This window comes from Acartia tonsa, chromosome 1, assembly GCF_053477335.1.
Source record: "Acartia tonsa isolate MP-2025a chromosome 1, ASM5347733v1, whole genome shotgun sequence".
Lineage (NCBI taxonomy): Eukaryota > Metazoa > Arthropoda > Copepoda > Calanoida > Acartiidae > Acartia > Acartia tonsa.
The window spans coordinates 58,256,964-58,275,168 of record NC_137260.1 but is presented as its reverse complement, the minus strand read 5'-3'; the positions used below and the strand labels follow the sequence as shown (position 1 = coordinate 58,275,168).

Below are 18,205 nucleotides of genomic sequence, written 5' to 3'. Positions count from 1 at the left end.
CTTAATGAGTTTTGAGAAAATTTAGTTTAACATTAAACTATATGTATCCCATCCTTTACTTGAGATTCGTAAATTTAAAGTTGCATTAAAAAATCTTCAATTGAATTACTTTTTCTTTAATAAAGGTTTCGTGGTTTTAAAGTTTTTTTTTATTATATTATGACATAGAATTTTTTTAAAGAAGGATATATAAAAGGAAATTAACAACGATAAAAAACAAAACAAGTCGACCTTCCAATTTCGAAATTTTCTCCTAAGAAGAGCGAAGGTACGCTCCTCAAGAATAGGTACAATATAGCTTCACTGTAAAGAGAACAACCATTTGGTATAGGGGATAGCAAGTGCACACACAGACAGATATCTCCTGTTAATTTTATATAAGGATGATAAGCTCTAATATTACCCACATCCCCCCCCCCTTAGAAATCTTAAGTTAAGCAATGGCAGAACTAGTTTATAAACTTTAGGGTCAGTATTGTTTAAAATCCATTGTTGTCCCCTTCCTAATTGTACTCCATCGAAACCTTCTATGTAAATCACAAGTATTGTGTCGAATGAATTAATTCACATTTAATGTAATGAGTGGATTTCTCTCTGAAATTATCTCTTGTAACTCCTTCTGAGAGAACTTGAACAATTTGACGAATATCTGTTGGTAAGTTTGACAAAATTGCAGAAATCGATTTATTAGACATAACTTTAAATCTGTTCTGAAGAGTTGTATATATATTAATATATACTCAGGGAATCAAAGCGATCGTTATTGGGAAGATAAGATTCTTTGTAATTGTCTTTCTCGTATTCATTCGAATCCGGTGGATAAGAACCGGTTCTCGTCCATACGAAAAATCTATGTCTAGCACCTCGGGGCTAAAAAAAACTAGTTTTAATCTCATAATTGTACTTTCCATATCCGCGGAAAGCCGTTTATAATACGATGCGAGAAATAACTATTCTCGTATTTATTCGAATCCGGTGGATAAGAACCGGTTCTCATCCATACGAAAAAACTATGTCTAGCATCGTATTATATCCAGCTTTCTACGAATATAAAAATGTACAATCATAAGATTAAAACCAGTTATTTTAGCCCGTGCCTTCGGCACCTCGGGGCTAAAAAAACTAGTTTTAATCTCATAATTATACATTTTATATCCGCGGAAATATGTTTATAATACGATGCGAGAAATAACTATTATCCTTCTCATATTTCCATTGACTGTTGAGCCTTTCTTCCAAAAGCAAAAAAACATGGCTGGGTAAACGGACAAAGTCAGATACAGAATCAATCAATAAAAGAATTATTTTAAACTCTAAACTAATATAGTAGTGTCTAAACTTTTCCACATATAATTTCAATTAATCTAAAGTGTAATTTTGTTAACCATTATTGGGTGTTTCACTGTTTACACTAATTTATCGTCCAGTACGTCCTATCTTCTAAATTTTAGGCGTCATTTCATTCAGTAGATGGACCCTTAGAATGAGCAAGGGTCTGGGTAGCTATTCTAACAATCAATCTAACAAAAAAAAATCATGAAACCTTTTAAAGTAAGGTTGTGGGGAAATTTTCCTTTGGAATTGTTTGTCAGAGTCACATTCCCTTTTCCCTGAGAATGGGTAATTAAAAAATTATAAATTCTGATTCAAATTCCTCTGGAGGCAATTAAACCCATATAAATAGTCTTGAACCAGCCCAAAACCTTTAACAAAATTTCGTTTAATATTCTGAAAATATATTTCTAGCCGCTTGCGAGATCTTAATGAATAAACATCCATCATCTACTTTTGTTCATAGATTTGAAAAGCCGACCTCTCTCGTGTAAGGAAGGGGAAGAAAGTCTATGTTACTTAGAAAAGGGAAAGATAATTTAATTCATTATTTTTTCAAATAATTTGTAAAAGCTAATTTTCAAAAATTATTAATAAATTTTTTTTTCCATTTCAAGTATTATTATCTTTCAATTGATACTAAAGTTTTTATTTAGAATAAGCTAGCTGTATAAATTTTAAAGCGAAAAAATTCGTGCAATAGTAGTAGAAAATCAGCTGATCGCAATGTTTACCTTTGCGCATTTCTTCTGCTGTTAAGGGCTTCAATTTTAATTTAGGAATAATTTTCATCTTTTTAGCAACAAATAAAAGCCATTGAATGCCTTGCCATGGGTAAAAAGCATCGAAAAAAGATTACATGTTCAAAATGTCGACGGAATCAACCGTCGGAGAACGCGGTTTGGACGCACATTGCGTTTCAACATCCCTCCGGGGGGGATAGCGACACAGGGCCGAAAATTTGTCCCGTATTTGCCTGCTCTGGCTGTGATAATAGGTAAGTTTATGCATGGTTTAGGCTATTTTCATGTTAAATATTCGCCATGCAATTGCTTTTTAGTCAATTTTGAAGAAAAACCGTGGAAATAAACGAATATTAATTTAGTAAATATAGCAAACTTAAACATTTTTTTACTTTTAAATAACGTATGTACGTATGTCATATTTATACGGGCTGTTACGCCCCTAGAGGCTTAATGTTACCTATCTACAAGATATATAAGAATGGTTAAATGGGATTGTTGACCTAACGACCTCTCCAAAATTTTAGATTTAAAATTAAAGTTAGAAAAACAGTGTTTTGGGAGGGGTGGATTTTTTACAGAAGCTTTTTCTCTTGCAATAATGATAATCTTTAATGTAAATTATTAGCATTTAGCGAGATATTTTATTACATATACCCATTCTGAGATACTTAAGATAAATACCCTGCCTCTTTTTTAAATTAGATTAAGAAGTAGATTTATGAAATATTATGAGTACGGATCTTTTGAATGTATTTGCGGATGTTTTTCTTCTAACGTATACTTTTTTTATATCAACTAACTTACTAAAGTCAGGAAGGGAGGGGACATTGCCTGGGCTGTTAATTACAATTTAGTCCCTCAAATTTTTTTTAAATAACATTTTCTTATTCGTTGCCTTAAAAACGTTGGAAAATTTAATGAATTTTGATTGGTTGGGTTATTAGATTAGGTGTCCAAACGTTTAAACCACTAATTGTAATCCACAGAAGGATTAATTTTGTGCATCATCATTAGGGATGTACATTAGATCTTTTCATGAAAATACCCTTTTTCGAATTTCAATCTTCTGCTAACCTAAAAAGTTACTTTAGGGGCCTAGAAATATATGTACAAAATTTCAGCTCTCTATCTCTACTGGCGACCTAGCGCCAGGCATGTAAAATAACAAGAGATAACGGTAGCACGGCGGTTTTAACAATATCTCAGTAATGTGCAGGTTTTCAGCTCTTCTGCATATTTCAATTTAAACACATAAGGCCAAAGATATTATATCCAAAAAATCTTTTGTCAAAGTCTACTCTAGACCTAGCGCCAGTCAGTTTTCTAAAATCATGCATTTTATACCTGTGAAAAAAAAATCGCCAGCGCTAGGTGTAGAGTAGACTTTGACAAAAGATTTTTGGGATATCATATCTTAGGCCTTATGTGTTTAAGTTGAAATAAGCAGAACACCTAAATTCACCTTCCAAGCCATTCTCTAAGCATTTTAATTTTTTTTTTAAATAACGGGATTTCAAAACTGCCTTTTGAAAAGGCCTAAAAAATATCTTTTTTTGTCCCTTTTTTCACCGTATATAGTTACAACTTATTAAGATATTATTCTCAGTTAAAAAAAAATTGGCGCTTCCAGCACCAAAACCGGCAAAAACAGGCAGTTAAACTTCTGAACCCCTACTTAACCCCCTGACAGACCCCCCCTCTATCTTGGCTCCTGTTACAGATAGAGACGTAAAACTTTTTTCTGGTTGTTCATGTGTATTTTTAGAGAATTACTTTTTCTAGTCATAGCGGTCACACCGCTTCCTTATCCGCTTTTTAGCGTCCAGCCGCTAAATATTAAAACAGCTGTAGAGTGGCCAATTTTAAAGCTAAGAAAACCAAATTTTATGACAAACTATTATTTTTTATAATAAAAAAAAACCTTTTTTGACCATCGCCAAAAAACGACAAATATCGGAAACCGCCAATTTTGGCGGTAAAACGGCCAATTTTAAAGCTAAGATAACCAAATTTTATGACAAACTATTATTTTTTAACGGCCAATTTTAAAGCTAAGAAACCCAAATTTTATGACATACTATTATTTTTTATAATAAAAAAATACCTTTTTTGACCATCGCCAAAAAACGACAAATAACGGAAACCGCCAATTTCGGCGGTAAAACGGCGGTTGGCAGCGCTAAATAATATTTTTATCTGTTTATAGTTACTACTTATGAAGATATTATTCTCAGTTTAAAAAAATTAGCACTTCCAGCACCCAAACCGGCAAAAACAGGCAGTTAAACTTCTGTATCCCTACTTAACCCCATAACAGACCCCCCTCTATCTCGGCTCCTGTTACAGATAGAGACGTAAAACTTTTTTTCTGTTGGTTCATGTGTATTTTTAGAGAAAATTACTTTTTCTAGTCATAGCGGTCAGACTGCTCCTTATCCGCTTTTTAGCAGCAAGCCACTAAATATTAAAAAAGCTGTAGAGCGGCCAATTTTAAAGCTAGGAAAACCAAATTTTATGACGAGCAATTATTTTTCATAACAAAAAAAATGCTTTTTCTGACCATCGCCAAAAAACGACAAATAACGGAAACTGCCAATTTCGGCGGTAAAATGGCGGTTGGCGGCGCCAATTAATATTTTTATCTGTTTATGATCACAATAAAAGACTACATACAAAAATTGGCTGATTAAGGTCTGGAAAGGGCCAAGACAGTTAATTGTTTAAACTAATGTAATAGATTTTTATTTTAGTCAGATGCCAGACGCAGACAATTAAAAAAAATAACATTTAGAAATATTATCAATTTGTCTACAAAGGGTTAACAACAAAATCAAAATATACAAATCTAATTATTAAAAACATCAAGATGATCTTCTCTATAAATTTATTTGTAAAGCATTGATATTTTTATCAAATAATATGACAATGATGACAACATTAATAAGTGATTAAATACAGACAAAAAACAGGATGACAACATCTATAAAGACAAAGCTCTAAGATCAGAAGTAAGGACAACTCTCTTGTAATTACTTTTGTAATATTTAATCAACCTTAGTAAAGAATAAGATGAAAATTAGGTGTTCAGGTATGATCCAGCAGGATATAATCCTCCTAGTCTTTAAATAACTTTGAATGGCTCCAGTGTATTTATTTTTTTACTCATAGACTTAAAATTGTAAAATTAAGCTTATCTTACACGCGTACATGACATATTAAATTTTTTTAAAATCAGCTGTTGTTTCCAGCTGATTGCAGCCAGTGGCGGCAGTCCATGTAAGCTTCAAATCAATTAAATTTTTTGATAAATATATGTATATCAATTCTTGAGTAATAATAAACTTCTGTGAATAGTAAGGCCATGACCGTTTGGCCACTCATTGACCGATTTTTAACTGATTTTTTATTTCCTACCCGTAGTTTTGCCGTTTTAAGCTGCTAGTAGCGGAATTCTAAAACAGCTCTAGACCAGCCAATTTTTGTATGTAGTCTTTATTGTGATCATAAACAGATAAAACTAGCGCCGCCAACCACCGTTTTACCGCCAAAATTGGCGGTTTCCGTTATTTGTCGTTTTTTGGCGATGGTCAGAAAGACCATTTTTTTTGTTATGAAAAATAATTGCTTGTCATAAAATTTGGTTTTCCTAGCTTTAAAATTGGCCGCTCTACAGCTTTTTTTTAATATTTAGCGGCTGGCTGCTAAAAAGCAGATAAGGAGCAGTCTGACCGCTATGACTAGAAAAAGTAATTTTCTCTAAAAATACACATAAACCAACAGAAAAAAAGTTTTACGTCTCTATCTGTAACAGGAGCCGAGATAGAGGGGGGTCTGTTATGGGGTTAAGTAGGGATACAGAAGTTTAACTGCCTGTTTTTGCCGGTTTGGGTGCTGGAAGCGCCAATTTTTTTTTTAACTGAGAATAATATCTTAATAAGTTGTAACTATAAACAGATAAAAATATTATTTAGCGCAGCCAACTGCCGTTTTACCGCCAAAATTGGCGGTTTCTGTTATTTGTCGTTTTTCGGCGATGGTCAGAAAAGGTATTTTTTATTATAAAAAATAATAGGTAGTTTGTCATAAAATTTGGTTTTCTTAGCTTTAAAATTGGCCGCTCTACAGCTGTTTTAATATTTAGCGACTGGCCGCTAAAAAGCGGATAAGGAGCGGTCTGACCGCTATGACTAGAAAAAGCAATTTTCTAAAAATAAACATGAACAACCAGAAAAAAGTTTTACGTCTCTATCTGTAACAGGAGCCGAGATAGAGGGGGGGTCTGTCAGGGGGTTAAGTAGGGGTTCAGAAGTTTAACTGCCTGTTTTTGCCGGTTTTGGTGCTGGAAGCGCCAATTTTTTTTTAACTGAGAATAATATCTTAATAAGTTGTAACTATATACAGTGAAAAAAGGGACAAAAAAAAGATATTTTTTAGGCCTTTTCAAAAGGCAGTTTTGAAATCCCGTTATTTAAAAAAAAAATTAAAATGCTTAGAGAATGGCTTGGAAGGTGAATTTAGGTGTTCTGCATATTTCAACTTAAACACATAAGACTTAAGATATGATATCCCAAAAATCTTTTGTCAAAAGCTACTCTACACCTAGCGCTGGCGATTTCATTTTTCACAGGTATAAAATGCATGATTTTAGAAAACTGACTGGCGCTAGGTCTAGAGTAGACTTTGACAAAAGAATTTTTGGATATAATATCTTTGGCCTTATGTGTTTAAATTGAAATATGCAGAAGAGCTGAAAACCTGCACATTACTGAGATATTGTTAAAACCGCCGTGCTACCGTTATCTGATGATATTTTACATGCCTGGCGCTAGGTCGCCAGTAGAGATAGAGAGCTGAAATTTTGTACATATATTTCTAGGCCCCCAAAGTAACTTTTTAGGTTAGCAGAAGATTGAAATTCGAAAAAGGGTATTTTCATGAAAAGATCTAATGTACATCAATTTATCTGCAATTGTATTATCCATTTATTATCTTAGCAAAGTTTGATATTTACTCTTCAATTTATTTTAGGTTTACATCTGAAGCTGATCTGTTAGCTCATATAGACAACGCAAACAATACTGAACAAACTGAATCTGAAAATAAAGGCATCAAGACGTCAGAAGATAATAAGAAAGCAGCAGGAATAACATCAAAAGATAGAAAAGTTGATGTTGAGAATAAAAATGAAGAAAAAGAAGTTGTGGAGAAAGAAATATCCAAATGTTCTAGGTTTAATATCTACATTAGTTTAAACTAACAAATAATTGTTATTTATAGCACCGTATTAAAGACAGCTTTTCGAGATATTAAAATAAAAAATTATAAGATTTAAACCAGTTTTGTTAAGTGCTTTGCAAAGACATAAATTCTAGTTTATCCTTATTTACAAGTAACAAGATTTGTGAGCGGTGTGTACCGAAGGATCTCGCTAATCATTGAACCGATGTGATTCTCCTTTACAGTGTAGCTTTTCATAGGTCCTGGGAATGTTTATAACTATTTTTGGGAAGATTCCTCTATACTCCCAAGAAAAATCGTTGATATTGTAAAGTGCCGTTAGGTGACGCCACTGTATGACTTAATGGACTTCCCTTCGTACAAGGGTTCCGATTTTTTCTGTTTAAATTACAATTCAAAGTGAGGGGTCAACTTCAACCCCCCCCCCCCCCCAAATCACACTGCCTCAATGGCCCCTTGAGGTCTTTAGGGACGCAAGTATCTAAAATACAAACAAATGTAGATATTTTTATATTTCTAGTTATAAATTGTACTGTGCTTTGTGTCGTAAGAAGTTTGAGACTGAGAATGCTTTGTTGACGCACATAGCGTTTAAGCATGTCCGGCAAGCTGACAACCTGACACCAAAATTTATCTGTGATAACTGTAAACAAGTGTTCGACAAGTTAGATGCTGTAACTAGCCACTGCCATGATAATGATGATGCTATTATAGGAGATACAATTAATATTAAGTCCAATAGTAATAATGAAAGTTTAGTTAATAATGATAATATAGAAAATTCAAATGTTTTATCTGATGATAGTCCAGTGCCTGCAAGTGATTTTGATATTAAAGATGCCAGTATACGATCCTCGTCTCCGAAACCAGATGGGGATAAAGAGGATAGTTTCGAGGGTCAGGAGGGGATTCAGGTGGTTTATGATAAAAACAATGAAAACGACGACTTTGATGACTTTGAGGACCAGGAATATTCCAAAATTGATGATATTATAGAAACATCTGAAAATGAAAACAGTAGCAACAAAGACAGTCACAATGAAAAAGTCATAGCTGATGATTTGCCTGATACTGAAGGCAGAGTATCCAACTTGGTATCTTCAACGCCTGACATAACAGAAGAAATACCCGATCCTAAAGACAGGGTTTCGAACTTGGTATCTTCAACTCCTGACTTAACTGAAGAAATGCCTGACAAGAGCATTGAAGATAATATTTCAGAAGGTAAAAATAAGCTAATACGGTTTTATGATGAATGATTCAAATGATAAAAGAATAGGTAAGCGTATGCCCTATAAGGTTTTATGGTTCGTCTAAAATGCAGAGATAATTTTTCACTCTGTGTTTTTTTTACATTAGGTACATAGGTACTTATTTGTATTGAAATATCTTATTTTAACTAACTTTAAAATATAAAAAAAATCTTATTTTAACTAGGGTTGGGCCGGATATCCGGTGTGGCCGGATATCCGGCCGGATATCCGGCCATTTTCAATATCCGGCCGGATACCGGATATTAAAACTATCCGGCCGGATATCCGGCAATATAATCTTTTATATTTTACAACAAAAATCTCTGTTTTTAAAAATCTTAAATGGCTGTAATTTTCTTTTTATTGTAGCTAGAAGAAATTTTTTTTCTGAATATGTTTATCTTTATGTAAATTTTATATTTGAAATCTCAAAACATAAATTTTGGCGGTGGCAGCAGTACTTGGCAGCTGCCAGCCGCAAACCGACGGTTGGCAGGTAAACGGCAACGTGTTTTATGAAATTGTAATAAGTCATGAAGATATATAAAAAGCTTAAGTTTAAAATTTGAAATCTTCAAGTAAAAAGTTGCGGTCACAGAAACCGTTGTTAAGATTTCTGGAGACCTAAAGGTTCAGAACTTGCAGGATTATACCTGGAACCTGAAATCGACTTGAACATCTATATTACATATGAGGATGTACGACTATAGGATATTTTAGTATGAAATGCTTTGTTTAAGTAAAAAAAATATTTTTACTTTTTACCTGAATGACCTTACCAGATTTGCTGGCATCCTGTGCCCGCCAGGAAGGAGGTATTAAAAATTTTCAACTCTTAGTTATGTGTCATACCCATATTTCGAAAGTCACTCAGTTGTAGCCCTCTACCTTTTTTACACAGAAAATGGGATAGAAAAAAACAGAGGGGGGCAGGCATTTAACGCCACCTCCCCGCCCATCCTCCAACCGTTAGGGGTTGATATTACATATTGAGGGTAGTAATAGTTAATTAGATTTATTTGCTAGATTTAATAGTTACTTAATTTTTAAGTTTTAACCTTAATTTTTAAATTTTTTTGTCTGTAGCGAAGGATCTCACTAACTGATGAACGGATAAGGTTCGATATGGTTCTCCTTTTTAGGTCCCAGGGTGGTTTTAGTCCGTTTAATTATAAAAAAGTCGTTGTAAGGTTTTAAGTTATTTTTCTGCACTTTCATGTCCTTTCTAATATCCCTAGATACTAGGGACGCAGCCGCTAGTATAATATAAAACACCTGTTTATGAAGAATTTTTTGCGGGTATGGTCCCTTTCGTGGCAACGCCCCTTAAGGAGCGATTATTCGTATTTTCACAGTAGCTTTCCTTCTATTTCTAGCCCCTTTCAGGGGACTCTAACCTTGCGGGGCCAATTGCCTAGCCCTGCGGGGCCAATTGCCTAGCCCTGCGGGGCAATCACCTAACCAAATATAACCTAACCTAACCTAAAATAACCTATTAAAATCAATTTTAAAAATACAACGAATCGCCACTTAAGGTGCGTTGCTACGAAAGGGACTATATCCTTTTTTGATACTTTAATATGTAGTAATTTGGCCGGTTATCCGGCCGGATATCCGGTAATTTGGCCGGATAACCGGATATCCGGCGTTGGCCGGATATCCGGCCGGATACCGGATATCCGGCATTTGAAATCAGCCGGATATCCGGTATCCGGCCAAAAAACTATCCGGCCCAACCCTAAATTTTTAACAACAACAAATATAAATAAATTAGCCGTATTTAGTTACTACTGTTATAAACAATTTCTTATTCTTTAATTTCAAAAGTTTTTCAAAATACCAAGGGGGAACAGGGAGATTTGACACATTTTCGTAAACCAGTGAGCCCTTGCTTAATGATATTGGTCTAGCAGTTAGCGAGATCTTAATCTACAGAAAGACGACAGAAAAAAAAACATCATGACAATCATCCTGTTACTTTTCAAAGAAAATAATGTATTTTATGTTACTTACTTTTATATAAAGATATGCAATTTGTTACTAATCGTAGGAGACATTAAGCTGTTTACAACAGTTCCTTAGTTTTCTTATGCTTTGGCTCAACAACTTTGGAGACGTGTATTGAATTTTTATATCTTGGTTCATTAAGTTGAGTTTTAAGATGTTACCACCATTAATTGTAATTTACAGAAGAGTACGAGGTCATCAATTTATCATCCATTGTCTTATCTCATTACATCCCTTCGGTTTACACTTATTTTCTTTATCTCTGTTTAGATGATGAATTAGACCATAACGAAGAAGAGAATAACCAAGATCTAGATACATCAACCAGTTCTAAAGACCTCTCACTGTCAGATTTACTTGATGACGAGGAGGGTTTCAATAACAAAGTCCTCCTGTTCTCTACAATGTTGACCAATGAGGTGCTAACTTCCAGGGTTAGAACTCTGGAAGATAAGGTTTGTTGGATTATTTGTTTTAGTACTCAAGCTATTCTAAGTCAGACATGAAGATGACAAATGGCTGTTTCTTACACTATTATTAGTTTTATAATAAAGTTTTCTTATTCGTTGGCTTGACAACTTCTGGGACTTTTATTAAATATTGATCGGTTGGTTCATTAAGTTAAGTGTCAAAACGTTTCAACCACTAATTGTAATCTTTAAAAGGGGTAATATTGTGTACCATCATTACTATGTACATCATTGTATATATCAATTTATCGGCCTTGTATTGTAAGTGCTGGTTTTTCAGTTGGTATTGCAGTTTTAAACCCAAGTCCATGTCTAAAAAGTAAAGATGTAGATATGATTTTATTCAAATATAAAGTTAAAATATCCTACTATGTAAAATACATGTATTTTCTTCAAGATATCGCTTAGCACTGATCCAATTGAGTTGTTTATTTTAGAGAAGCTTTTGGTAGTAGTTCACATGATGGTTTTAGGCTAGCTTTTTATTTATTGAATTATATTCGGAAATTTTGGGGTTTTTGTCTGTTTCCTAAGCTACTTCCCCCTTTGTATAAAGAGCCCCTAGATAATGATGACAGGGGCGCGGCCGCTTATGCATAATGTCCTCAATACTTCATTAACTTACCGAGGGACCTACCTAAATTCTTCAATCAGTTCGAATTTGTTTTTTTAAATTAAAATTTACTATTTAGGTGGTTGAATTACAAGAATATATGAATAGGCTGCTACAAGAAGAAGATTTTCCATATCCATCCATCCAGGGATTTATTGTGCATCGTATTATAGACAGCTTTCCGCAGAAAATTGTCGGTGAACCGGTTCTAATCCAGCGGATATTAATTGGTTTTGAAGCCATCTCAAAAAATAATATACTCCTAATTATCAGGGAGGAAGGGAGGGGACAATGGGCAATTAATTCAATTTTATAGTTGTGACACTTTAAGGTTTAAAAACCAGATAATTCCAGATAAAACGAGTATTTCTGATAGTGCAACTTTTATTGGAAATATATTCATTTTTTAATTAATTTTAATTCAAAATGCACCATTCCCCAAACTCTACTTTACTAAAAGCCTCTGATTATCAAGATAAAGAACTTGGTAGCAATTCATTTACTAAAGAATATTAGTTTTAGAATTTAGCGTAGAAAAATAGCATAAAACCATCTTAAGATTTTAATGATAAAAACAGTCTAAAAGGATTTCAGGACCTTTATGCATCTTCCCTAAAATGTAGAACTTAATCGGATCGGTAACCAAATTCTTAAGCTATATATAAACAAAACTTACTACTTTTTATTGGATATTAGCGCAGCTTACTATATGTGTATGAGCATGTTATAAATGGACGTACGGATTTTCTAGTGACAATTGAGTTTTTATGGTTTCTAAACCGTAATAAATAATAAACAAGAATCAGTTAAAACAATTGTATTAAAAATTATTAAAATAACAACAAATTCTACTTAAATAATACATATATGTATATATCATATCACAAAAGAATTGTTAGGTAAATATAAAACAATTGAATCTAAAATGATTTATGGATATAGTCCCATTCGTGGCAACACCCCTTAAGGGGCGATTCGTCGTATTTTCAAAATTGTTTGGGGCTGGAAATAGGAGAAAAGCTACTGTGAAAATACAAAGAAACTCCCCTAAAGGGGTGTTGTCACGAAAGGGGCTACCCTGATTTAATTACAACAAAATAATAAATAAAAATAAAATAAATTGTCAGTTTAAGACGTACCAACACAGTTACACACACTAGGTATAAACAAAATAACTTGATTAAAATTTGTTTATGAATAAAAAAGGTTGCAGAATAGAATGTCTCAAGGATATTTTTAGTTTTGTATTTAGATTTATGGTTCTAATTCTTACCTAATTATATTTGGTCTAGTTACAAAAAATTTACTTTTTATTGATAAAGTCTTAATAAAACATATTTTGGAAAGTATCAGATAAAACAAATTGATAAAAGTAAAATAAACTTCTAAATGACCCCCTTTTAAATAAAATTAAACAAGGATGACAACATCCATAAAAGCAAAGCTCTGAAATGGAAGGACAAACGAATATTAACACTTGTAGATTGTCAGAACTGAATTAGCAGAATATTAATGCTTCAGTACAAACAATATTGTAAGTAAATTTGTTGCAAAACTGCATAAATAGATAATACTGTTTAAGGACATACTTAAATTTTTAGGACTTGTTTATAGAGATGCTTTGCTTATAACATTGTACCTTATTGTAATAGGAATCAGTTTTCAAAAAATCTGAAGATTCGGATAATTTGTTTTCAAAAAAGTTAAAAATCAACATGTTTCAAATGGATGTACGGACATTCTGGTATTGATTATAGGGTTGCTACGCTTTCTAAATTGTACCGAACTATTACAGGAATCATCATGCAAAGTTTGGAATCGATAGGACAATTCTAACCTGTTTAAATAAACGAAAAGAGCTAACTCTCTGTGACTGAGGTACGGACGGACGTACGGACGGACCGACCATAATCATAGAAAAGCTTCGCTTAAAAAAAATAAAATTATGTAAATGTCAAACTACGGACCACACCTACACGCTGCAAATACCTCCGTGATGTAACTTAAATTCTTTCTTGCACGTTTGCACCATATCAATAACATCTTCTTTCAGGAAAGTTAATTTTCTCTTTGTTAGTCATCTGAAATAAATATTTTTTTTTAGTATTTATAGGCTTAACTGAAAGGCAATAATATTAATTCGGCACTAATATAAATACCAATGAAATTATTACCTACTGCTACCTAGTTGAAAAACCATAACTAGAAATTACTTTTGGATATAGTCCCTTTCGTAACATCGCACCATATGGGGCGATTCTTCGTATTTTTCACAGTAGCTTTTTTCCTATTTATAGCCCCTGCGGGAGGCTCTAACCCAACGGGCCATTACCTAACCCTGTGGGGCAATCATCTAACCCAATAAAACCTAACCTAACCTAGCCTAACCTAAAATAACCTATAAAAAGCCATTTTAAAAATACGAAGAATAGCCCCATATGGGGCGATGTTACGTAAGGGACTATTCACTATTCCCTTACTTTTCTCAAAATTAGGTACCTAATAAGAATGAAATGATAACCGAAAAGCAATCTTCTAATTGTTAATAATTAGTGGCAAAGGTACAGTATGATTAAAAATGTCAATCTGTATGTCTTTCCCTTCCTAACATTCCATTAATTACAACATATTTTCTTAATATTTAAATTTCTATGCTTTGGTAGTTGTCAACTTTGTTTTGATAAAAAATGTATATATACCGTAACCATTTTGTTGTTCTCCTGGAAACCTAGGCAGTATCACATTTTCTGCTTGTTTGCATTTTATACAAGATTTCATCTGAAAAATATTAAAGATTCTTATAGAGTTGCTTCGTTTTCCAAGTCATACCTAATTGTTATAGAAATCATCATGTAAAGTTTTAAATCGATAGGACAATTCTAATCTGTTTAATTTAACAAAATGAGCTAACCGTAATGGACAGACGTACGGACAGACCGACCCTTAAATTATAAAAAGCTTCGCTTTTAAAATTTTTATAAAATCATCACTAGACTAAATTTTATCTTGTAATGTAATGCCCTCTAAATAGAGAACTATATCAACATACAAAAAACGTATTACTATATATAAAAGGATACAATTATTATATTATATCTTGTCAATAAAACATTTGAAAAAGGAAACCAAAAATCGCCACGTGTCACTAAATTTTTATTTAGAAATGTGTGTGTATATTGAGACGCTTGTTTGTGTATGTATTTCCTTCTAATATTGCCATACACTGAGCTATAACAGTTAGGGAGTTGAATCCATTTTTATAGAAGCAGAAACATAATCTATGATTACGGTTTGGACCCTCTAAAACTGTAATCTACCCTTCCACTTTCCCCTCTCTTGGTGAAGATATCTTCAACGCCGATACGATTTTTGAAATGTAAGATTCCACTTTTGCCTCTCTTGGTGAAGATATCTTCAACGCTGATACAATTTTTGAAATGTAAGATTCCACTTTCAATAGAGGCGAAACTGGAATCATGGTTTACATTTTTAATATCTATGTTTCTGTAATCTTCCATTTAACATCGACATAATAGAAATGTACCATACTCTTTTAAAATTATGTAAATTGTGAAAAAAGCATAGATTTTATATATAATTTAAACATTGTTGTATATTCTTAATTAAATAAACAAAACATACAAAGAGCTTATATAAAAGATGTTTTGTTTATTTTTAAAAAATACTTTAAAAAGGGTATCAAATGAGTATTGAAATTATTTTAAGAAAGTCATTTATTAATTAATTCAATTGTAAATATAGAGAAGATAATGGAAGAATAGGGTTAATAGTCATAATTCAGATAACCAAAAGAAAGTAAATAAAACATTAAATAAACCTAGCCAATAGCGAGATAATTATATCGAGCCCAACTGTAGTAACACATACTTAAGACTTAAAACTTAATGTATTAAAAAGCTTTCACTTAAGCAAAGCTAACAAATAAAATTATGAAACATATCAGGGATCTAAAGAGATAAGATGATAACCCCTTCTGTAGATTAAAATTAGTGGTTTAAACGTTTATAAACACAATTTAATCAACCAATCAAAGCCAACAAATAAGAAAACGTTATTGTAAAACTTTGGGGACTATTGTAATAAACAGTCAATTGTCTACTCCCTCTCTGGATACAAATACTAACTAAGAAAGAATAAAATGCGATGGTACTATACAATTCACTTTTCTGCCTGTCCGTCATTCTGTACATTATTTTTTATGATTTTCCAGTATGGCTATGAAACCAATCAATATCCGTCTAATCCATACTTGAAACCATGTATTGTATTGTATTATAGACATTTTTCTACAAATAGTAAAGTAAAAAGTTGTAATATAAACACCAGTTTTGTTAGACTGGGCCTTCGCCCCTTCGGAACTAACAAAACTGGAAAAACAGATGCAATAAACAACTAATCTTGGCTGTTTAGTTTTGACAATGCCAGTTTTCATCAACCAATTAAGATTAAATAAAAGTAAACAAGTTTATAAATCCAACAAATGTTTATAAAACTTTGGGTACTACTGAAATTTGAACCCTCCCTTATTTTGCTGAGAGTGAACATATTAAAAAGACATTATTATAGAAACCTGCAAACCATAAGAGTGATTATTTTAGACATACAGACTTCTACCAACCCTTTTTGTAGAAAACGTTGCTTAGAAGCAATAACATTTTGTATGTATCTTATCAATTTATATTGTTATAACTCTTAATATAAAAAGCTTCGTCAAATGTTTTAAATGGACAATGACATTCAGGACTTTCTGATAACGATTACAGGGTGCTACTGTCCTTCTCATTCTGTCTTCTCATATTATTTTAGACAGAATTTATTTAATTTTACATCCATTTTTCCCTCCCTGTAGACAACTTTTATTGTACCCAGGGAAGTAGGGAACATTGGACTGAAATTACCTTCATAGCTGGTTCAAAACCTCTAGGTACTTTAATTCAAGTTTATTGCCACCAGGGATCTAAAGGGATAAGACAATAGCTTATAAATGGATGTACATTCCCAAAAATATCCCTACTGTAATTTGCCATCAGTGGTTGAAATGTTTCGACACTATACCAAATAAACTAACCAATTAAAATTCAGTAAAGTCCCCAAAGATGTTAAGCAAACAAAAATGAAAACGTTATTATAAATCTTTGGGAACTAGCAGAGAGAGAGGCGGAGAATGGACTGTTTATTACACTAGTCCCCAAAGTTTTACAATAATGTTTTCTTATTGGCTGGCTTAACAACTTTGGGGACTTTTATTGGATTTTTAATGGTTAGGTTATTAAGAACTAGTGGCTTCGCTCCTAGCCTCTAGGGGCTTTTTCCCCATGAGGTAATTTAAAAAAAAAAATTCTGGTACTGGGCTCATAATTTATGGGCATCACCAGAACTTTTTTTTGGGGGGGGGAGGAATTTTCATTTTTTGGGGGGTTAGGGTTGTCCCACCCCCTAAGAAAATAGCCTAAAACCACAACAGGACCAATAGGTATATACCCTGAAGAGTAGAATCCAATCGGTTCAGTTGTTACCGAGATCTTAAGGGACAGACAGATGGACGGACAGACAGACAGACAGACAGACAGACATCATTCTACTTTGTATTATAGATAGTAGTGGTTAAACAAATCAATCAAAATTCAGTAAAAGTCCTCAAAGTTGTTAAGCCAACGAATAAGAAAATTTATGTTTGGAGATTTCTAATATAAAATTTACTTTAAGATAAACATTTTCTGAAAAAAATGTTCTAGCTTCAAAAATAAGGAAATTACATCCATTTAACATTTTGATTAACCCTAAAAAATAAAGTTGTTAAATGAAAGGGTGAAGTAATCGAAAAATGACTTTGTCTCACTTAAAGTTGGAAATTTATTATTTAACAGGGAACAAGTACAATTTTTTTTGCCATCTAACTCTAATAGGAGCCGGGATGATATGTGCGGGGGGGGGGGGAGCGTTGAACAATTATAGTCCGGAAATGGGCCTGATTGTTAAGTGTTAGCAACCTTTTTTTTAGGTCCTTTTTTCTTCAAAACTTCAAACTAATAAAAAAATAAAAAAAAAACTAACTAATATGTACCATTTCTACTATGTCGATTTAAATATATGATATGTTATCTTGAATGTATCATTCCAGTTTTGTCTCTATTGAAAGTAGAATGATACATTACTAATATGTCGATATAAATAAGGAAATCAATGTTTATGAATACGCTGATATGTAAACATGAATGTATGATTTCAGTTTTGCCTCTATTGAAAGTGGAATCTTACATTTCAAAAATCGTATCGACGTCAAATATCAAACATCAAATATTTATTTCAGTCAACATATTAAAATACAGTGATATGACAGATTAAGAATATTTACATATAGCATAAGTTTACATAAATCATTGATACTAAATAATAAACATAAGAATATGTTGCTAGAGGCAGGATCTAACGCAAACATAGAGTGCAAGCTAAAGTTATAAAGTCAACAATTTTTAATTAGTAACCCTAGGAACATGCGGTGAAAGGATCAAGCCTTATACAAAA

General features: G+C 32.7%; 1 protein-coding gene across 2 annotated transcripts in view; it reads left to right on the top strand.

The window, feature by feature from the left end:
- Positions 1-2,034: 2,034 nt before the first annotated feature.
- LOC145324756 (uncharacterized) overlaps positions 2,035-18,205 on the top strand; it is a 32,709-nt gene continuing 16,538 nt past the window's right edge. For both annotated transcript variants that reach the window (XM_080167375.1, XM_080167368.1), the window contains exons 1-5: positions 2,035-2,329; positions 7,107-7,307; positions 7,837-8,540; positions 10,847-11,031; positions 11,739-11,807. In XM_080167375.1, the coding sequence (XP_080023501.1) occupies positions 2,163-2,329; positions 7,107-7,307; positions 7,837-8,540; positions 10,847-11,031; positions 11,739-11,807 (1,326 nt within the window). In that variant the 5' untranslated portion in view covers positions 2,035-2,162. The remainder of the gene's footprint in view (positions 2,330-7,106; positions 7,308-7,836; positions 8,541-10,846; positions 11,032-11,738; positions 11,808-18,205) is intronic.